We start from the raw sequence: 23,491 nt of genomic DNA on the forward strand, positions 1-23,491 counted from the left end.
TGGGGAACCAGGAGGTGAGTTACTTGCCACAGAATTCCCAGCTTTTGGCCTGCTCTTGTAGCCACATTGTTTATATGGCTGGTGCAGTTCAGTTTCTGGTCAACGGTAACCCCCAAAATGTTGATAGTGGGGGAGTCAACGATAGTAATGCCATTGAATGTCAAGAGAAGATGGTTGGATTCTCTATCCATTCAGTATTGTGTTTGTGCCACACAACATGATGGAGGTATCCTCACTGTGAATGCGTGACTTTGTTTCGACAAGCACAGTGCAGTGCTCATTCCTACCAATACTCTCATCTATGCAGCACTCCTGACCTCTTGAACAATTTCAACATTAGCTTCTTGCTTTTGCATTCCGTACCTCGAGATACAAATCCAAGGGTCCTGTTTGCCTTTTTATGGCCTGATGTACCTTTGCTGACAAATTCAGGAACAGTGCATCTTGTTATGACCACTATACTTTATAAGATGGTTACGTTTTAAAATGTCTCTATAATTTAAGGTAAAACAGAATGCACTGGAATGGGTAATGGTGTGAAGATGTACTGAACTCTGCCCGGCAACAGGCTCATGTGATTTGGTTACAATGGGGACAAGGAGTTCAGGTCAAGCCCAATTGAAAGTCTAGTGCAATACCTGAACACAAAGCAAGAAGCAGCTGGCCTTGCTATGTGCAGAGTTACAACTCTGAGGCAGTCAGACAGATACAATTGGAGGGTTGGTGTGGATGGAACCCATGCTCAAGGACATAAGGATTGTGAAGAGTTAGAAACCATGAATCACTGGAGGGAACCTTGCAACAGAAAATCCATTTGATTATACTCGAAAGGTTGAGTGAAGGGGACTTTGTTTAAAAGGTGACTGGAAGATTCGCCCTGGTGAAGCAGGGTGAAGAGATCCTGTTAAGGCCTGGAGGAGCTTTGGACTTTAATTACAAGACTACAATTCTGCGGAGAGTCAGTGTAGTGTATAAACGTGATGCCGGGTTTTTGGTTGTGTTAAGAATTTATTGAAGAATACCTTTTCTGTAGTAGTGTATTAATTGCCTACTAAGAAATGTTTAAATCAATGTTGGTTTAAGTTCGTTTGTTAAAGTAAAAGTCTTAAAACGTGCAATATTGTCATGTAATTCCTTTGCATTAGTCACTAGGAAATTTTTATCTCTTTTTAAAAGTTATCATCCTCTAAGAGGTTCATAACAATCTGCACACCAAGGTCCCTCTGCTCTTTTCCCTACCTTGCTTCCTTTTCCCTAACTTTATTTCCAAAATATATTATTTCACAGCAGTTGTTTTTTCCAATGCGCAGCCTGCTCTCCTGCAGTCTTTCCTAAATTTTCATACCCTCCAATTTGATATCATTAGCACATTTTACATGCTGTTTCCCCAATTCCTAGTTGTAGATTATTTAAGCACATCTCCAAAACAAATTCCTGGTTAATATCCTCATATCTTTCCAATTTGAGAAAATTCCCTTTATCCCTATTATTTTCTTTCTTGTTATAGCCATTTTTAAATCAGCATTTGCTGATGCCGAAGGCATAATCCTTATACGTGCAGTTCATGTCACTGTTAGTGAAGTCCCAAGCAGATCAAAGTCAGGAGAGAACACAAAATAGTATTCTCGTTCCCACTCACCATCCAGTCTCCTTGCCACTCCCTCCTGCCCACACAGTCCTCCTCCTGCATTGTCCACCTTCCAGTGATGCTTCCTCCCACATTCCACTCCCTCCACCAATCCCTTCACCCCTCTCCCATTTCCTTCTCTCTTGCTGCTCCCCTCGAATTCCTCCCACTCTCTTTGCCATTCCAAACTGCTTCCCGCTCCCTCCCACTTCCCTTTCCCTCTGCTGCTCCCTCCTGCTTCCCCGACTCTTTTCACTGTCCCTTCCATTTCCCACTATTTCCACCCCTATTGTCTGCCTCCAGCCATCGCTTGAATGTTGGCGGAAGGAGGTGGCGAAGAGAGCAGTAAAGAGAACGAGGAACCAGATGGTGCAGGAAGTGGAATGGAGGGAATGGGAAGCAGGATAGAATGGCAAAGAGAGCAGTGGAGTGGTTCGCAGGGAGCAGACAGCTGACGGTGGAAGGGAGCAGCAAAGAGAGCGGGGTGGGGGGCCAAAGGTTGCGGGAAATGGAGGGAGTGGCAGAGCGGGTGGGGAGAAGCAGAGCAGGCAGGGAGAGGCAAAGAGAGGGAGAGGAAGCAACAGAGGGATTGGAGGCAGGAGGGAGTGGTGAAGGGAACAGGGGAGGAAGTAGCAGAGTGGGTGGCAGGGAGTAGGCGGTGGATGGTGGGAAGCAGCTGGCAGGGAGCAGTCAGTCGGTAGCTGGCCATAGTCGGCAGAGAGTGGAAGGTCAGGTGCATTTAATATGCAGGATATCTCCTCATGAGATCAAAGCTTGAGACACTCCCTTTTAGTAGGCATGATTTAAATTTCTGCAGCCCAAGCAAATTCACAATTTACCACTGTATTTGTTAAAATTATTGAATAGTTGTCCCTTCTGTTGGTTCATAGTTTTTCTTATGACTTCTAAGTAATCTAACCTATAGATCTCTTGTTTCACATTTCTACAGTGCATTTTTTAAAAATTGGTTTTCCTGTGGTAAACAACCGAATCCATTCACAAGAATGATTTCCGGGATAATGAACTGTAGCTATGAAGATAAATTGGAGAGGTTGCGACTGGTTTCCTTGGAGAAAACAAGGCTGAGAGGAGACTTGTTACAGGTATTTAAGATCCTGAGGGGTATCGACAGGGTAAATAGTGAGAAACTGTTCCCCCTCAAGAGAACACCAAGAACTAAAGGGCACAGATTCAAACTAATTGGCAAAAGGAGTAAATGTGATGTGAGGACATATTTTTTCACCCAGAGGATGGCTGGAGTCTGGAACAAACTTCCTGAAAGGGTGGTGCAGGCAGGTTCGATTGAGGTCTTCAAACAGGAATTGGATTGCTACATGAAAATAAGTAATGTGCAAGGTTATGGGGATAAGGCAGGAGAGTGGGACTAGGTGAATGCTCTTTCACAGAGTCAGTGCAGACTCAAATGAGTCAAATGGCCTCCTTCTGCACTGTAAAGATACTGTGATACTGGAAATTCTTGTATGATTTCCACATCCTGTGTCAAGTTTATCCTTTACAATGATCATCTTTCCATTCACATTAAGCTTCAGACAAGCACTCCCAAATCTAAAATTGGCACATGAGGTGGAACTCTATCTTGAAAGGGGTTGCTATGAATGGAATTAAATATCACAGAATCATACGATGGTTATGGCAAAGGAGGCCATTTGGCCCATCATGTCCATGCACGCTCTCTGTAACAGCAACTCAGCTGGTCCCATTCCCCACCCTTTCCTAATTGCCATACAAATTCTTACTTCAGGTGCTTTTCCAGTTCCCTTTTGAATCTGTCTCCACCACAATCTCAGGCAGTGGATTCCTGATCTTAACTCCTCTTTCCTCATGTAACTTTTGGTTCTTTGGCTAATCACCACAAATTGGTATCCTCTGGTTCCCAACCCTTCTGCCAAAGGGGAAGGCATATAATAGGTATACGATATGATCCCATCAGTATATCTGCCGAGACAAATTTCTACAGCTATATATCTTAACAATACGAGAACGCACTACTTTATTTTGTCCTTAACTGTAATGTTGAGAACATACCCTCATCTCACTTGTATGAATGCTCCCAAGGATTCTGACACTGCTACCTTAGTCTGCTATAATTAAGGTATTCTGTAATCTGCTGTATTCTTCCTCAGTTCTGACATTCACTTATGCTCCTGTTTCTAGCTTGAGCTGCATGACTATTTAATTTCGTATTAATGGTAGCACCCAATTTCATCTCGATTGGCTGTAGTCCATTCATTCACCATAATGCCATAAATTGCAGTGTATATGTCAGCCCAGAGAATAAGACAGCCCCATGGAGTAAGCCATCCAGTTATTTGAACCTGCTTTGCCATTCCATATGATGGAGGGAAATAAGTCCCATAAAGTAATATATTCATTTCCAGAAACTATGTCAGGCTATAATGATGTATGGTGAATCACATAATTACTTTCCAGACATCTGCAAACATTTTAATTAGTCTTTGAAATATATAGTGGCTTAATGGTTGCCCTTTAATGGTGCCAAATTGGAAAGATCCATTTGTATTGCAAACAAAAGTGCCTTCCAACAAATAACACACAACTTTTTTTGAGCATTGAAAACCTGACGGACACTAAAAGACACTGAAAGATTCCTTGAGATTCTAGCAACTCCTATTTCAAAGATGAAGATATTTTCTTTCATTATATTATGCAACATCCACATTCAGATTTATTAAGTGCAGGATACAAAGCCAAAGCCGCTTCAGTCATGTGAAATTCAGTCACCATGTTGGACAAGAATGCGGTGTGAACCACCGAAAGCTCACGTAGCTAAAGCTACAATATTTTCTACAATAAAGGCTTTAAGACTAATGAAGTTAAAGGTTCAAAGGTTCAAAGCAAAGGTTTTGGGTCCTGATGACATCCCAGCTCTATGTTAAAGACCAGTGGCCCAGGATTGGTCCTAGCTAGCTGGTCCAGTACAGCTTCTACAATGGTATCAAATCCAACCCAGCCAGTAATTGCCTCATAAACCTAGTCCCAATCATCAGCAAAGTGTTGGAAAATATTGTCAACAATGCTATCAATTGGCACTTATTCACTAATAGCCTGCTCACTGATTCTCAGCTTGGGTTCCACTAGAATTAATCAACTCCAGACCTCATTACAGCCTTGGTCAAACATGAACACAAAAGCTGAATTCCAGAGGTGACTGCCTTTGACATTTAGGCAGCATTAACTCAGTGTGAGTTAGCTTACTTTCAGAAGGAGTGGAGAGGGTCTCAAACCACTCGATTTTAGTGCACTTGGGGTCAGATCAAAATCTGACTCCCAACCTATACTGTCACTCAGTGCGTCAATGAGCATCTGAAAATAGAGAGGTAGCAATGTAACTACAGTAATAGGCTACCCTAAACATCAAACCTGAACAATTAGAATAATTTCAAAAACTCTGCAGGTCTGGCAGCATCGGCGGAGAAGAGCAAAGTTGAAACGTCAACTTTGCTCTTCTCCTCCGATGCTGCCAGACCTGCTGAGTTTTTCCAGGTATTTCTGTTTTTGTTTTGGATTTCCAGCATCCGCAGTTTTTTGTTTTTACATTTAGAATAATTTCAAATTTGAACAAAGAGATATAATTTCCTGCAGTATACTATTTCAAGACTAACTGTCATTTCTTTCCATCAATATTTCTGGGGTTTAATGAGAGCCAAATATTCAAATTCCTTAACAACTGCTGGGATAGACTTATCAGAGAACTCATGAATTTCTAACATGAATTATTAAGATTTTTTTGAATGACATGCTTGGAATCAAAATAATTAGTTACTTGGATATGCGGATTTACAGACACATTTCCCCTCAGCGTTTGCGAGTTTCAACCAAAAGTGTAACTTTCTAACTAATCGCAATCTAAGCAGTCATGCATAAATACCTTAGAAAAATGGGGTAAAAAAATAAAGTTTTGGTATCACCGCTCACCTCTGTCTGTGTCATACAGATAGACAAATCTCTCCCATTTGTAGTGGGTAAGAAGACTTAAGAGTGCTCCTTGCAGTGGTGGCCTCAGTTGAATAACGAACTGAACTTCTCCTTCTGTAGGAAAGCTTGGAGTGATGAAGGATGTGTGTAGTGCTCCACAGAAAGATGTCAAGGTGTTCACAGATCTCTTATCATAGAACCCAAAAATGGCATAAACGCCTTTGGAATACTGTGAACAGACTGAAAGAAAAGATGTTTGTTAGTTTTTGTAAGCATCACATTGACAGTAGAACATCCTTTATCTACATTCCAAATTATCTGCCACGCCTGTTGTTTTGGTAGAACAAAGAGTACACATCAACCTAGGAAATGAACAAAGGTTCACCAGCAACTTGTAGAAGGCTGACCTTGCCTTCAAAATCTGACAATTCAAGAGTGTCACAGAAGAGCAAGTCATTCAATTTGTAACTTAAGCGAAAGGACAATATTCCTTCATTTTTTGGAGGAAAAATGTAAGTATGTGAAAATCAATCCATGTTTTTTTTAATTCTTTCATTGGATGTGACCAGCATTTATTACCCATCACTAATTGCATTTGAACTGAGTGGCTTGCTAGGCCATTTCAGAGTCAACATATCATTGCTGTGGGCCTGGAGTCACATGTAGGCCAGACCAGGTAAGGATGGCAGATTTCCTTCCCTAAATGACATTAGAGAACTAGATGAATTTTTACAACAATCAATGATAGTTTCATGGTCACCATTACTGAGATTAGCTTTATATTCCAGGTTTTATTAATTGACTTTAAATTCTACCAGTTCCAATGGTGGGGTTTGAACCCATGTCCCCAGAGCATTAGCCTGAGTCTCTGGATTACTGGTTCAGTGAATTACTGATGCACCACCATTTCCCCATGATTGAAAGTATAAAAATGATGAAGGTGTAAAATTAGAGATTTATTTCGAGATGACCAGGGGTATAATTAACTGTAACAGATGAATTTTTATAAAACCTAAAACATCAATGGCTAAAAATTTAAATCAGCCCATTGACTTGATGCACAGTACTCTGCACCTGATTGAGGTGATGCTGCCTGTTCATCTCAACGTGTGAAAAGCACTGATGACAAGCTGCAAGCTCAACAGGAGGTCCAGGTGCATGTGTGGCTAGCATAACTTACACTTCTTAAAGTTACAGACTTTGAGGGAAAGAAGACTACCAATTTTTTTTTTTTCACTCATGGGGTGTGGGCATCGCTGACTAGCAGCATTTATTGCCCATTCCTAATCGCCCCTGTTCAGAGGGCAGTTAAAAGTCAACCACATTGGTGTGGATCTGGAGTCACATGGAGGCCAGACCAGGTCAGGATAGCAGATTTCCTTCCCTAATGGGGCATTAATGAACCAGATGGTTTTTTTTACCACAATCAACAATAGTTTCATGGTCCAGATGTTTTTTATTAAATTCAAATTTCATCATCTGCCATGGTGGGATTCAAACCCTGGTCCCTGTAGCATTACCCTGGGTCTCTGGAATACCGGTCCAGTGACAATACCATGATGCAACCACACCCTCTAATGGAGCAGTGTTAATGTTACAAATGCTGTGACAATTGAGTGCACGCTCCAGATGTGAATAAAAGCAGCTGATACTAATTCCCCAAATGGTATCAGCTGCTCCATTGGTAGTCTTCTTTCCCTCAAAGTCTGTAACCAATAGGGGCTGCTGTAACCTGAGTGCACCTCCTTTTTAAGAGTGGCAGGCTGCCTTTAACAAGTGGATTGCCTCTCAAGGCATGCTCCTGCTCCTAATTTGTATGCTCATATATCCTGCAAATAGAATATAAGCAGTGGCCAGGGAGGCAAATTCCAGCAGTTTGACCCCAAGGACCTGGCTGGAATGCCAGAAAAGGTTCAATGACCTCACACAATTTGTCAAGGCCAGTGAATGCATCTTCCTATGTCATAGCTCACGTTCATCGTACTACCAACATCTCATGCTGCCCCATCCAACAGTCCCATCACTCACCTATCAGCAGTCAGAACTCAAGCCTAACACTCTGATGCTCTATCTCTACCTCATCCTCACACATTTACCAATACTGCAAGTCTCTCACTCACAGCTTTCATGTTCTTCCAGCTATTTGGCTATAACAGGAACATTACCCAAACAGTGCAACAGCCTCACAAACACTTTTCTCTTGCAAGGAAATAGGTTTAATTGGCTAGTTCTTTCAAAGGGCCAGCACAGGCAGTTTGGGTTCAATGGACTCCTGCTGAGCTGTGTCATTCTGTAGTTCTAATTCCTTTGGTCTCCCTCAAGCAGAGGTGGAGAGAAGTCTAAGAAAATAATAATTAAGCAGGTTGCAAGGTCATTATCATAAATCCCTTTTGTGTTATCTCCTGGCAAAGGCTCAAATGTGTCTGGGATAACATGAAGGAAAGTCATTCGGGCTCGAAATGTTAACTCTGTTTCTCTCTCCACAGATGCTGTCAGACCTGCTGAGTTTTTCCAGTGTTTTCTGTTTTTATTTCAGAGTTCCAGCATCTGCAGTATTTTGCTTTTATCTTTTGTGCAGCATTGGCACTGACCACCACTGTCACCGGCTCCCAAGCAGGAGTGGTGAAAATTGCTGGACCTCCTGTGGCTAGAGTGGGGGTGGAGGAGATCACGGTGGGCGTCCAAAAGGCATTCCAGTGACGGGTCACGGAACTCTTCTTGACTTTTGGGGCCATGTCTTCACTGGAGCAACCCTAAGCTGCAAGCATTGAGAACCGTGTGCATGGCTGCATTTTAGATATGGCACCCAGAGTGAGGAAATGGTGTGGTAACGGCGTGGTGAGCGATTCAGAGGCAGATGCCAGCGATAGAGCTCATTTCCTGTGGCTGCATAATTAATCAGGCGGGAAGCGGATGATACAATGCGAAAGCCCCGGTGGCAAAAACATCTTTTTTCATGCTCCTCACCGCACTTAAGTGCGATTCAGGAAAAATTCTGGCCATAGTATTAACATACTAAAGTAAAAACAGTAAATATATTAACGCTTCCGGTCAGAAACATTGGCCTGGATATTCCGGTCCCACCCGCGGCAGAAAATTTGGAGAGCAACCAAAAGTCCGTTGACTTTGGGCAGGAAGTTTTGGTCCTGCTGATATCGGGGTCAGAAAATTCCACCCATTAACTCTTTCCCGCTCCACAGATGCTGCCACAGCTGCTGAGTATTTCTAGCGCTTTGTTTTTATTTCAGATTTCCAGCATTATTTTTTGCATTATTAGACTGCCACCTCTGTTCTTTCTGTCGTCAAATTTACAGCACAGAAACAGGCCATTTGGTGTTTTAGACTTAATGATTACCGAACAGTTTGTGAATTGTATTGGTGTATGGGAAATGCATGGAATTTTTAAAGTTGCTTATTCCTTAACCAACTTATTGCATTTTTCCTCTGTCTTATGGCATGGAACAACAACAATTTGCATTTATATAACATCTTTACATAGTAAAAGATTCCAAGATGCTTCACAGAAGTGTTATCAGACAAAATTTAACGCCTTGTTTCATAAGGAGTTGTGAGAGCAGGTGATCAGAAGCTTGGTCAAAGAGGTAGTTTTTAAGGAGCATCTTAAAGGAGGGGGAGCAGTCGAGAGGCACAGCAGCTGAGGGAATTTCACAGCTTGTGACCTAGGCAGCTGAAGGAATGATAGGAAATGTAATAAAATCATAGACAAAACAACTAGAATTTAAAACTCTCTGTTCTGTTTGGTAGGTTAGCAGCAGCATTTTGAAGTTTGCAATGAGAATATTCCTTCGAGGAAATGGAATTAAAAAATAATTTTCTGCTGGAGAATTTAGTAGGTACGGGGCAACACTTTCAGACATTTCAAGGATGCAAGGCTATAGAATGTAGCTTTAGTTACATGTTGATTGCTGCATGGAAGATGCAAAGTGACCAGAATTAGAGAATCACAGCTTTTCATAAATGTTTGCTGAGAGAATAGCCGTAAATGTGGAGGAGGATCAGGGTAAGATATATAATTACAAATGTGAGAAGAGGAGTTGAAGGCCTGGTGTTACGTTAAACTAATAATAATTAATTAATAAAAAATTCCGGCCAGAATTTTACTTTGAGCGGGCGCATGCCCGACCCAAATGCAAGTGAAATTGCGCGAAATGATGTTGTGCACGCGCCCCGCACGCAATATTGAGGTCAGCAGGCACGTGTGGGAGTCGGAGCCAAGCCCGCCGACAATTAAAGGGCCAATTACGGCCATTAAAAGCCCTGTTGTCCACGATTTTACGTTGCCCGTGTGATTTCGTCAACAGGCAAAACGGGCAGGCGGGTGGCCCATTTTTAACTAAACCTCATCCAAAGGCGGGGTGAAATGTCCGGGGTGAAATATAATAAAAAATTATATCTGAGGCTTATGTTTTTTGAGTTCTGCTGTCAGGTGCTTGAATGTGTTGCAAAGACACAGTTTGCTGCATTTTGTTCTTCTCATTTAATCTGTACAGGTCTGGAGCTCCCTGAAGCCACTCTGCAGCAGCTGTCTGCCTTCAGGGAGCTCGCTAGAGGCGCCCACCCGCACCCTCACTTTTGTTGGCACCTGCCCTCTTCCCGACCCCCTCAGCAGCACTGAGGCTTTCTCAGAGCGTTTCATGCAGCTGGCTGTTAATTGGCCATGCGGGGTGAAATTGCGTTTGGGGGCCAATTAGGGGCAGAAGTGCATTTTGCATCTGCTTCCAGGCCTGCTGACTTTGCAGTGCACACCAAGCGTGAAATTCAAGCCCTGGAATTGAAAACTAATTTCAGGAATAGTTGCCTTGAAACTTTCATTAATTGTAAAAAACCCATTGAGTTCACTAATGTCCTTTAGGGAAGGAAATCTGCCATTCTTACCTGGTCTGGCCTACATGTGACTCCAGAACCACAGCAATGTGGTTGACTCCTGAACTGCCCTCCAAATTGGCCTAATAGTACACTCATTTCAAGGGCAATTGGAGGTCAGTCATCTCAGTTCCAGGACATCACTGTAGGAGTTCCTCAGGGTAGTGCCCTCAGCCCAACTATCTTCAGCTGCTTCATCAAGACCTCCCTTCCATCATAAGGTCAGAAGTGGGGATGTTCGCTGATGACTGCACGATGTTCAGCACCATTTGCGACTCCTCAGGTACTGAAGCTGTCCATGTCCAAATGCATCAAGACTTGGACAATATCCAGGCTTGGGTTGACAAGTGGCAAGTAACATTCGCACCACACAAGTGTCAGGCCATGGCCATCTCCAACAAGTGAGAATCCAACCTTCGCCCCTTGATGTTCAATGGCATTACCATCACTGTATTTCCCACTATCAACATCCTGGGTGTTACCATTGATCGTAAACTGAACTGGACTAGCTTTTTAAATACTGTGGCTACAAGAGCAGGTCAGAGGCTAGGAATCATGCAACGAGTAACTCACATCCTGACTCCCCAAAGCCTGTCCACCATCCACAAGGCACAGGTCAGGTGTGTGATGGAATACGCCCCACTTGCCTGGATGAGTGCAGCTCCCACAACACTCAAGAAGCTTGACACCGTCCAGGATAAACCTGCCTGCTTGATTGGCACCACATCTACAAACATTCACTCCCTCCACCACCAATACACACCACAAGATGCACTGCAGGAATTCACCAAGGCTCCTTCGACAGCACCACCCAAACCCATGGCCACGACCATCTAGAAGGACAAGGGCAGCAGATGGATGGAAATCCCACCACCTGGAAGTTCCCCTCCAAGTCACTCACCATCCTGACTTGGAAATATATCACCGTTCCTTCACTGTTGCTGGGTCAAAATCCTGGAACTCCCTAACAGCACTGCGGTGTACTTACACCACATGGACCGCAGCAGTTCAAGAAGGCAGCTCACCACAACCTTCTCAAGGGCAACTAGGGATGAGCAATAAATGCTGGCCTAGCCAGTGAAGCCCACATCCCACGAATGAATTTTTTAAAATTAGGAATGAGCAACAAATGCTGGCCTTATCAGCGACACCCAAATCACATCCAGGAATATAATTATTCAGTGTGATATTTATCCAATGATTTTGGAAACCAAGAAATCACAGGTAGTGAATTTCACAATTTGTGTTCTCTGTGCCTTCATCAAAGGAAGAGAAAGTGGAAACTGATCCTAACAATCTGGAGCCACAAAACCATTATTATTTTTTCTGGGATCACATCTAAATTTCTAGCTACACGGTTCAATGGGGCTGTTAAATATTAAAAAAAAATAGATGAATACATTATTTAATTGAAAACTGCTATCAGGAGCATTCTTACTACTTTAGTTTCACAATCCACAGTTCATTCCCCAACATTTTTTAAATTAGGCCAAGAGAAGAATTACCTATTAGAAATTTCGATTAGAGATTTAAACCAGCTTTACAAAAAATTATGAAAGTATAATTTTGTTACTCTCGTAACTGGAGACCTGATAAAGAAGTAGTCCCAGTCCCTTCAGTAGAATACATCATGTAAATGAGAAAACAGTGAATAAAATTTATTTTACAACCTTTCACAAGAGTAGGAACTTATAATATGTGCTGAAAACAATGATCTGGCATGTTGAATCAGCAATGGGCAAGAGTTGCTTAATTCTGATTTGTAACAGGGTGAAACATATCAATGAGAAACCTCTCTATTGTTCTTACTTTGCTCGACAGACATGTACTACAAATTGCACTATGGCCTTCAAATTCTCCCTTGTGTGATATTCACATACGACCACTTAGCACAATTCATATGAAATCTCTCTGTCCGATCTTGTAATGGAGCCAGTTCTTAAACTAATATGTTTCACAGGTTAATAAAAAGGCCTGTGTGCTCAACGGCTGAGAGAAAAAAAAACACTGCTTATCTGGTAGCTCAGCTACTTCAACACCAGACCCATATCGCAGAAAAAGTGTACTGAATGCTAAATGGATAAACGGTTACATTTCCCATCAACATTTGGCAGGAGGTGAGTCAGATTATGATAGATTCATGACTAACAAGGGAATCAAAGGTTATTGAGGGTAAGTAGGATAGAGGTGTTGAGGCCGCAATCAGATTAGCCATGATCGTATTGAATGGCAGAGAGGCTCGAGGGGCCGAATGGCCTATTCTGCTCGTAATTCGTACGTTTGCATGTTCATATGCTCATATGCTCGTATCTACACAATCTGAAGCTAAAATTTATCAAAGCCATTGAACGAGAAAGGCTTTTAGGTAAGGAAAATAGTGAACAAAAAATAGTTCGGGCAACATTATCCCCCCCTTCGGGGGAGTTGTCAGGAGCGGGCATGTGCGGGCACGCCGCCATTTTACATGGGTGGGCCAATTAAGGTCCGCCCAGCGTGACATCCACCCGGAAGAAGTGCTGTGTGCTCCCTGTGCAGACTGATGGGGGTGGGGGGGGTGGTGGCGAAGAGTGCACAGATCTCCATGAGGCAAAGTGCTGCCTCAGGGAGATCAGTGTTACTTTTAAAGAGATAATAAAGGATGAGAAAAATTTTACTGACACATCCTCTCATGTGACACTGTCATATGAGCTGGGGCATGTCAATTACTTTTATTAAATTTGTAACACAAATTTTAAATCCCTCATGAAACCTCATCCCACCCGTGGATGAGGTTTCATCTTTTTTCTGAAGGCCGCCTGGGCTCTTTGCCTGCCCGCCAACCTTAAGTTGGATGGATTGGTCCATTAATCATTTTAATTACTTTATTAATGGCCTTAATAGGCCACTGACAGGTCGGTGGGCGCACAGCCGACTCGGCTAAGCGCCCACAGAACTGAAAATCTCAAATGACGCAGGGGTGACATCGGGACCAACATCCAATATCACCCCCCGTCATTTTACCCGTCGGTGGGCAGGCCCCGCCCTGCTCACCAACTGGAAAATGCTGCCCCTGGTGTTTTTGTTTAAGTAATCATGGCACTACTGAAATTGCTCTCTCAGGGCGAAATTAGTCAATTACAATTTTGCCTCCATTTCCGTGAATCTACCTCAATACTTATTTGGACATTGGTTTTGTGGTTCCAGATTGTTGGGATCAGTTTCCACTTCCTCTTCCTCCGATGAAGGCAGACACAGATAACACAAATTTTGAAATCACTGCCTGTGAGTTCTTGGTTTCCAAAATTATTGGAAAAATCCCATACTGAATAATAACAGTAAACTTCCGCCGTTCGTGACCCCCTCTAACGTGGATTCTTTTACCTGCGTGAATGTTTTTGTACACCTGATTGCGACTCGTGGCCCCAAAGCTTCATTCATCCGTGAAAGAAAATGTTAAGCTCCTCATCTAAACACATGTTGGTCCCAATAGGTTAATAAAACATTGAATTCAGAGGCCATAAAAAACGCTGCTTGTTGTTTCTCCCACGCTGAAAGTGTGCACTGTGCATGTGCCATCCCTATGCATGTGCCATCTCTAGCTGCATGTGGTTTGCTGTGATTTACAGGATACATTAGCTCCTGATGGGTATTTTACAGTACAGGTACAGTACAGCACTTCAATAAAAATCAGTGGGTCAGAGCCAAGCAGAAAATGTTCCAGGGAAGTAATGACACTTGAACAAAAAGACCTTTCTGTGGAAGGGTCATGAGCACTCAGAACGTCAACTCTTTTCTTCTCCACTGATGCTGCCAGACCTGCTGAGTTTTTCCAGGTAATTCTGTTTTTGTTTTGGATTTCCAGCATCTGCAGTTTTTTGTTTTTATCTCTGCATTAAGGAGACTTCAGATTTAACCAGTAAAGGTTCTTAGCATACCAAAGCTAACCCACACATCTCTCTTTCATCATGCAGGAGTACAACATCAGGAGCATGGAGCCTGGTGAACTTGCTGTATATCTTGGGGCGTACAGAGAGTGGAGATGATGGAGGAGAGAGTGACGGAGGCTCCTGGCTGCACAGAGGGAGGAGCAGCACCCTCAGGTTGAAGGGACAGCTGGGGCTTCTGCACAGTCCGCTGAAGAGCCACAATGAGCTGTCGCTGGTCAGCGTTTAGTGACACTCAAGATCTATAGATACGGCCTTTCATTCCTGCAGATGACCGAGAACCAGTGTCACAGAAGATTGTGCCTGTCTAGGGAACTTCTCGGTCACAACTCCAGCTACTGCAGGATTTGGTACCACAGGGACACGGAGGCATCCACTGCCAGAGGCCATGAAAGTGACCGTGGCACTCAATTTTTACACCAGTGGCTCCTATCAGGGCTCCACAAGTGACCTCTGTGGGATATCACAATCCCCCACCCACAAATGCATCCATGAGGTTACAATGCCATCTTCACAAGGGCAAACAACGTTATGCATTTCGCCCAGGATCAAGAGAGCCAGGATGCAAGAGCGATTGGATTTGCCCAGATGTCGGGTTTTCCACAGGTGCAGGGTGCTCTCCTGTGGGGCTCAGAACTCCATCGCAACAAGTTGTCAACCATATCAACTGCAAGGGATTCCATTAGCTGAATCTGCAGCTGGTGTGCAACCACCACAAACGTGTCCTGCAGGACCGCGCTCAGTTTCCAGGGAGCGTTCACAACTCCTACATTCTCAGTCGGTCACAAATCCCTGATGTCTTCCAGGGTCCACAGAGGCTGCAGGGATGGCTCCTCAGGGATAAGGGCTACCCACAGAGGGTGTGGCTGATGACACTCGTGTGGCAGCCTCAGACTGCAACAGAGCGAAGGTATAATGAGGCTTATGCTGTAACTCGCAACCTGGTGGAGCAAATCATCGGGATGCTGAAAATGTGGTTCCAGTGCCTGGACCAGTCTGGTGGAGCCCTGCAATACAGTCTGCAGAGGGTGTCATGCATTGTCGTCCCCTGCTGCGCCCTTGACAACCTGGCACTGCAACAGGGAAAGGAGCTGGCTGAGGAGGAGATGCAGGAGCTGGAGGTCTCCTCCGATGAGGAGGATGCAGATGGTGATGAGGGTGAGGAGGTCCTCGAAGGCGACGATGACGCAGTGGAGGTCCTGATAATCGCTCGATTGCAGGAGGATGATGATAACATGCAGTGACGGCACACCATAGATCTTCACATAGCCTCTGAGAATGTCTGAATCCTGTCTGGCTGAGGGCAGCTCGCCTACGCTCTGTGATCAGGGTCATATCATAGAGACGCAGCCAGGAAACTTTAAAAGTACCTGATCCTTTGTCCACCTTCAGCACCTGACCCCTTCAGGAGTACAGTGTAACTGGTTAGAGATTTAGAGATGCTGAAGAGGTGACATCCTGGCAGCAATGACAAGCACTGATGAGGTGCAGCTAGCACTAATGTGTCAAGGGAGTGTGATGCTGGACCATCACTTTGGTTTGAAGGCTGCACAAAGCTCAGGGAAGAGACCCTGCACCGAGATATCTTCCTTTATCTCGTGCAGAATGGTTTCACATCTGAGTGACATGAAAGCTGCTCGTCAGAACAAGGAGCCAAAGGCAGGGAGACATTCTTGGGAATTTATTGACAATAGTGAACATTATGTACAAATGATTAACACCAGTGCCCAGACTGTGCAACTACATCTTCTTAACCTTCCTAATACATGGTGCTCCCATGACATCCACAGTGGAGGTGGAAGCAGCATATTAATTGCGACACCCTGTCTGTGATGACCTTGGTGGGTGTCCTCTGGAAGGCCAAGACCTGGAGGGCCCCAGCCTGCTTTCAGGGTCATGCTGTGTGGCAGTGGCACCCTCTCAGTAAGTGGAGCTGGAGCTGCTGCTGCTGAGGTCACAGGAAGGAGGGATTCAGATGAGCCAAATTCTCCTGGAGTCAACTCAATGGGTGGCACCGGAGGGGTACACCTGCTGATCCTGAGGGCCCATGGCTGATTCCTTGAGGAGAAGGGGTAGCTGGAGTGAGATTTGGCTGCCCCACACCCCTCTTACATAGAAACTGTTGGAGGACAACTATGGCATCAGCGATGAAATTCAACCCGTGTAGCTGTGCAGGAGCAACGTCCTGTTCCAGGGTCTCCATGGCGGCCGCCATCCTACCAGTGTTAACTTCGATACGTTGGCATGCCAGTGCTATCACCTCAGTCTGAAGGCAGACCAACTCCTTTATCATGCCTTACAATCTGAGGAGTGCAGCAGACATCCCTTCCTGATGTTCCGAGCTTGCCTTTGCAGCTCCAGCAACTGTGACATGAACGAGTCCAGAGGCTCCTCATCTGACTTGGACTCAGCAGATTTCTGGCCTCCAGCTGTTCACTGATTGCCAGGGACCTGGGAAGTCCCTGCCACCACTTGTTGTGGATCAGACAGTGCAATGTGCTCACCAGATTCTGACCCCGGGGCTACTCTAAATCTAAGCTCCACGGAGGTGTGTCTCTCTGTGCAGGTGGAGGGTGTGGGTGAGGGCTGTGAAGGTCTTCAGGAAGGGTTTTGGCAGATTCCTCTTCTGAGCTACCCTCGGGGCTTGATTGGAAGCCCTGGGTTGTGGACTCTCTTGGCTATTTGGCAGAAGTGCCTGCGAAAGCAAGTGGAAATAATTAGTGTATGGCAGAGGCCTGTGAAACAGGATACATCACTCACAGCGTGGTTGTCTGATGGATGTTGCACTGCTGGATCCTCACTTGGTAAAGCACCGCTGACCTCACCATCAGCACAGCACTAGTCTAGATCCTCGCCAGCCAGCTGGGTGGCTCTATTTTCGAAGTCCATGAGGACCTTGATGTTAGGCATTCCTCCACCAGTAAGCAACCTCTCCTTCTTGTTGTGCGACATCTTGTCTTGCATGAATAGAGATGGAGAGAGTGTAAGTGAGACGCTTGCCAGGCCAGATGGTAAGTATGCCTGGCACGTGTGAGTGGTGAGTGGTCCCATGGATGGGACGAGGACAATGAAGGTGCGTGTGAGAGCGTGAATGGTGATGACTGCCTGTGAGTGACGGCCCTGTGGATATGTGATAGATTTATGAGTGTGAGAGTGATGAGAAGAGTGACTTACCGTGGCGGAACACAGAAGATCATTCATCCTCTTTCTACACTGGGTGGCTGTCCTTTTTTGCAGGTCATTGGCGCTGACCACTGCTGTCACCGCCTCCCAAGCCAGACTGGTAATGCTGCTGCCCGTCCTGCAGCCAGAGCAGGGGTAGAGGACGTCATGCCGCGCCTCTACAGAGTCCAAAAGGAACTCGAGGGACGTGTTACTAAACTGGGGGAGGGGCTGGGGGCAGTCTTTTTGCCTTTCGGGGCCATCCCGTCTTCTGTGCAGCAATCCTGGGCTGGAAGCACTGAGAGGAGTACGCGTGGCTGCACTTTAAATATGGTGCCCGGCATGATGAAGCAGTGAGGTGATGGTGTGGTGGACAAATGAGAGCCCTCCCGCCATGTTTCCCACGAATGTATAACTAATGCGGAGGTTTGGGATGATATGGCATGAGAAGCCGCCATTGCTGCAGGCGGGTAAAACATCATTTTCCCCACCTGCTACTGCACTTAGTGCAAACATGAGATGATTCTACCCTCAGAGGAAATTGACAAGTTACTCAACATGTGGATACATCACCAGCATCAAAGGAGGACCCCAGTTAATGGTCCAATCATTCAGAACAAAGCCCTTGAATTCTACCAGCACATAAAGAGTAGTAAAGAGGGTAGTGCTGGTGTCACTGGTGATGATGAATGTAGTGCAGAAAGTGCCTCTCCTTCAACTTGCAAAAGATTCTCAGCGAGCATAGGATGGTTTGATTGCTTTAAAAAGCGTGTCAGGCTGTATAATGTGGCGTTGGTAGAGGAGGTTGCTTCAGCTGACCATACAGCTACAGGAGAGTTTACTAAGTTGCTGCAGGAAGATATTGTGGAAAGGGCTACCAGACAGAGCAGGTCTTAAGGCAGACAAAACTGGCCTGTTTTGGAAGAAGATGTCAAATGGGACCTACATTTCGAAAGAAGAAAAGACAGCTCTTGCTTTTAAAGCAGCAAAGAACAGGCCGACACTTCTGCTCTGTGCCAATGTGGCTGGTTTTAAATGTAAACCAATGGATCAGAAAAAAGCTCAAACCTTGAAAGGGAAAAATAAATCTCATTTGCCAGTCTTTTGGAAGGCTAGCAGCAATGCCTGGATTACAGCAGTTGTATTTGAAGACTGGTTTGCTAGTTGCTTTCTGCCAGAGGTCCTCATTTATCTGAGGGAAAAGAACCTGTCTTTCAAAATCCTACTAATCCTCGATAATGCACCCAGGAATCCACACTCTCTTGCAAAGAGCCATCCAGGTGTTGACATTTTGTTTTTACTCTCAAATACGACCTCACTTATCCAACCACTGGACAGGGTGGGGGGGGTCATTGCCTCATTCAAGGCTTACGACACCTGACAAAGTTTCAGCCACATCCTTCATCTTCTGGAAGCAGACCCTTCAACCACTGTCCATGATTGCTGGAAGGAATTCAACATCCTCGTGGCAGTAGGCATAATTAAGGACTCATGAGATGAAGTTAGAGCTTCAACCATAAATGCCTAATGGACGAAAGTTTGGCCTGAGGCTGTGAACGTTCGCAGAGTTCCCCATTGTGGAAGCTGAAGTGGCCAGGATTGTTGACTTGGCAAAACAAGTTTTGGGGGGGAGGGGGATTTGAAATCATCACCACAGATGAAGTGAATGATCCCTTCAATGTCATTAAGAGGAACTCTCTATGGAAGAGTTGGTTGAACTGATGAAATTAAGTGAAACTAAACAGGAGCAGGAGTGGGAAGAAGAGCCTAAAAAGGCTCAATTCACAACCAAGATGTTGGCGGATCTCATAAGGTTAGCCAAAGATTTGAAAAAATATAGGCAACAGACCATGATACGAGCATGGAAAGAAGCGCAGCCTTTTGTAGAGCGATTTGACACAGCTATTGCTCCTTACAGAGAGCTTTACAAAACTGAAAAACAGAAGGCAAAGCAGTCAACAATAACATCACTCTTTTTATCCACGTTAATGCCTGCATCAGCCACGTCACCACTCCCTCTACCTCCACTCTCGAGTAAAGTACGGTACCTGCACTGTCTAGTAATGTACTGTAATTTGTACTATTCTGTAATTGACAACTTTTACATTGTTCTGGTTTTCTTGCATTGCCAAATAATTTCTGTAGTAAAATTGTCTCGAATTACTCAAAAACAGTGTTTTTATTACTTCTTTTCCTTTGAAAATGACAAATTTTGGGATGGCTGGAACCTATCAAATTCACTCCCATTATAAAGTACGTTTGCCATTCGTGATTTCACTCTTTGCAAGATTTCACGGTAACGGAACCCCCGCCAATTGTGGGACTTTATAGTCTTTGATACGATGTGGGCATCATTGGTAAGGTCAGCATTGTTGTCCATTCCTATTGCCCTTGAACTAAGTGTCTTACTAGGTCAATTCAGAGGGCAGCTTAAGAGTCAACAGAATGCTGTGGATCTGGAGTCACATGTAGGCTAGACCAGGCAAGAATAGCAGACTTCCTTCCCCAAAGGACATTGAACCAGATGAATTTTTATAACAAGTGATGGAAATTTCATTCTAAGCTAATTTTCAATTCCAGATTTCTTTTATTAATTGAATTTAACTTCCACCAATTGCCATTGTAGGATTTGAACCCTGTCCCCAAGCACACTAATCTGGGTTTCTAGATTACGAGTCCAGTGAAATTACCACTATGCCACCATCTCCCTAATTTAGTGAAAAGATAGACACATGTATAAATCAGATAATACTAGTTATTCTAATTTTCAATATTAATCATAGTGATTGAAATAAGATATAAACCCTAAACGTTGAATATTCTCTACGTTTCTGTTACGTTGATTAACTTGGGAGATCAGGCAGAAATTTCAGAAATTTACCCTTTACCTGAGGTTATTCAGCTCCCTATGGACTGGAAATAAATTGGAAAGAGTCTACGATGGCGTAAATTATACATGGGTTGCTGGAAGGAACGGACTGATCAGCACATTTTTTGTATCATTTTTCCACCATAGATCTGAGAAATTGTTCAGATGACCTTAATAATTACATACAAGATGGTTTACCATACTAGATATTCTCTTGTGGAACCAGGCCCTGAAGTGTAAAATTGCCATTTAGCATTTTCTATTTGAATTGCGAACAATTCAATGTCACCAGAGTAAAAGTACCGAATCGTCGGTGCATATTCAATTTTGCGGCAGTATCAATGCTGATCACAGACTCATGAGCAACTGATAGTCATGAGCCATAAAGTCATAGAATCATACAATGGTTACAGCATAGGAGGCCATTCGGCCTGTCTTGTCCATGCCAACTCTCCACAAGAGTGACTTAGCTAGTCCCAACTTTACCCTTAACCCTGAAAACCCTCTCTCTCTTCAGATAAATGATCTGATTCCCTCTTGAAAGCCATAATTGAATTTGGCTCTACTACATGCTCAGGCAGCACATTCCAGATCTCAACAACCCCCTGTATCAAGAGAGGTCTTGCTCTGTCTGAAGGAACAGCATTTTTTGGTCATGAGAATACGACATCCGTTTTCTGGTGGCTAAAGCAATAAGAAGACAGTTGATTCAACATGTCATAAAACTTTATTGGTCATCCTCTATTAGGTGGTATCTATATGTAGAACGGAGGGACCAGGTACAAGTTCAACTGGAAATGCACAACATCAGTCAGCATTTAAAAGTTAAAAAGGTTAACATTTCAAGTGCGACTTTTCCATCCTCAATGAATGTCAAATTGGAGAAAATAATTTAACGTACTCTTTCAGACCTGATGGACCTCCTGTACATTTCAGTATTTTCTGCTTCTATTTACGATTTTCAGTTTTCGTAGTTTCTTTGTTTGGTTGACACTCTAGGATCATTCTAAGGGTGATTTGATCCAAGTTTTCAAGATATTAAGGGGGATAGATAAGTAGATTGGGAGAAACAATTTCTACTATTTGGGGAGTCTAGGAGTAGGGGCCATAGTCAAAGAATTAAGAGCCGGACCTGTCGGGAGTAAATTTGGAAACTTTTCTTGCCAAGAATGAAATTTTGGAATTCTCTTCTATAAATGGCAATTGATGCTAGATCAATTGTTAATTTTGAAACTGAGACTGATAGATTTTTGTTAGCTAGAGTTATCAAGGGATGCGGGACAAAGGCTGATGTGTGGAGTTAGGTCACAGATCAGCCATGATCTCACTGAATGGTGGAACAGGATCAAGAGAATAAATGGCTGACTCCTGTTCCTATGTTTTTAAAAATTAATTACACTGGGAATGAAGGGATGTGCAGTGCACTATTGTCTTTAAGTTCAGCACTAGCCATAGGGAAGTGCAGTAGGCATTATAACTTGGCCATGCATTGTGTATACTGCAGCTTTAATCTATCCTTTAAAGTGCTGTTATTTAGAAATATAGGATCAATTCCAATGCAGGTACAGGAAAAAAAACAAGAGTTCCTTGATGCCAACACCCTGTACAATTGATATGTTATTATAATTTAACAATCTACTGAACATCCAGATATTGCACTGATGCCTAAGCTCAAAATTTTGTTTATTTGCTTATATTGACACTGCTCTCTGCAGCAAAGAATGAGAGTCCAGACAGCTGTGTTGCCTGCCCGGTGCCAGGGTTCAGGACATCTACTCAGGGCTGGAGAGGAACTTGTGGTGGGAGGGGGAAGATCCAGTTGTCGTGGTCCATGTAGGTACCAACGACATACATAGAACTAGGAAAGAGGTCCTGCATTAACAGTATGTGGAGCTAGGTATTAAATTGAAAAGCAGACCCTCAAAGGTTATAGTCTGTGGATTATTACCTGAGCCATGTGCAAATTGGCATAGAGTACATAAAATTGGAGAGATGAATATGTAGCTCAAAGACTGGTGTGGGAGAAGTGGGTTCTGGTTTGTGGGGCACTGGTGCCAGTACTGGGAAAAAGCAGCGACAGTACCATTGAGGCAGTCTACACCTGAACTATGCTTGTGAACCACACAACTTGGGAAATAGAGAGGGTTTTAAACTAAATAGTAGGAGAAAGGGATCAAATGTGGAAAGATGTGGTATATCAAAGAGTAGAGACAAGGTAAGAGCGGAAGATAGTAATATGGGAAATAAGGGTTAGCGAATGACAGGAAGGCACAGAGAGAACAAAATCTAAGAATGCACAAAGAATCAAGACTAGATGTTACAAAGATAACAAAAAAGATTAAACTAAAGACTGTGAATCTGAATGCACGTAGCATTCATAACAAGGTAAATGAATTGATAGCGTGCCCTAGTAGCACTGTTAATCAAGGATAGCAATTGTGTAATAGTTAAAGATGACCTTGGTTTGGGAGATCAGGATATAGAATTTGTCTGGGTAGTGATGGGGAATAGTAGGGGAAAGAAGTCACAGGTGGGAGTGGCCTACAGGCCTTCTAACAGTAGCCACAATGTAGGACAAAGTATACAAGAAATAATAATGGGTGCTTGTGATAAAGGGACGACAATAATCATGGGTGACTTTCATCTACATATAAACTAGAAAAGTCAGATTGGCAGTAGTAGACTGGATGAAGAGTTCATAGAATGCTTTTGAGATAGTTTCTTAGAGCAGTACATTCTGGGGCCAACCAGAGAACAGGTTATGTTAGACTTGGCATTGTGTAATGTGACAGGATTAATTAATGACCTCAGAATGAAGACACCTCTAGCTGACAGCAACCACAGTGTGATTGAATATTGCATCCAGTTTGGAAGGGAGAAGATGTGGCTAAGACTCGTATTTCAAACTTAAATAAGGGCAACTATGTGGGCATGAAAGCTAAGCTAGCTGAAGTGAATTGGAATACTAGGCTAGGGGGTAGATCAATAGACAAGCAAAGGCACACATTTCAGGACATATTTCAGAATACTCAGAATAAGTATATTCCTACTATAGAGAAAAATTCTAAA

General features: G+C 43.7%; 1 protein-coding gene across 1 annotated transcript in view; it reads right to left on the reverse strand.

The window, feature by feature from the left end:
• gria3b (glutamate receptor, ionotropic, AMPA 3b) overlaps positions 1–23,491 on the reverse strand; it is a 502,427-nt gene that overhangs the window by 398,606 nt on the left and 80,330 nt on the right. The window contains exon 4 of the mRNA XM_041195164.1: positions 5,585–5,824. Within this exon, the coding sequence (XP_041051098.1) occupies positions 5,585–5,824 (240 nt within the window). The remainder of the gene's footprint in view (positions 1–5,584; positions 5,825–23,491) is intronic.

Source organism: Carcharodon carcharias, chromosome 9, assembly GCF_017639515.1.
Source record: "Carcharodon carcharias isolate sCarCar2 chromosome 9, sCarCar2.pri, whole genome shotgun sequence".
In the NCBI taxonomy this organism is placed as follows: Eukaryota; Metazoa; Chordata; class Chondrichthyes; order Lamniformes; family Lamnidae; genus Carcharodon; species Carcharodon carcharias.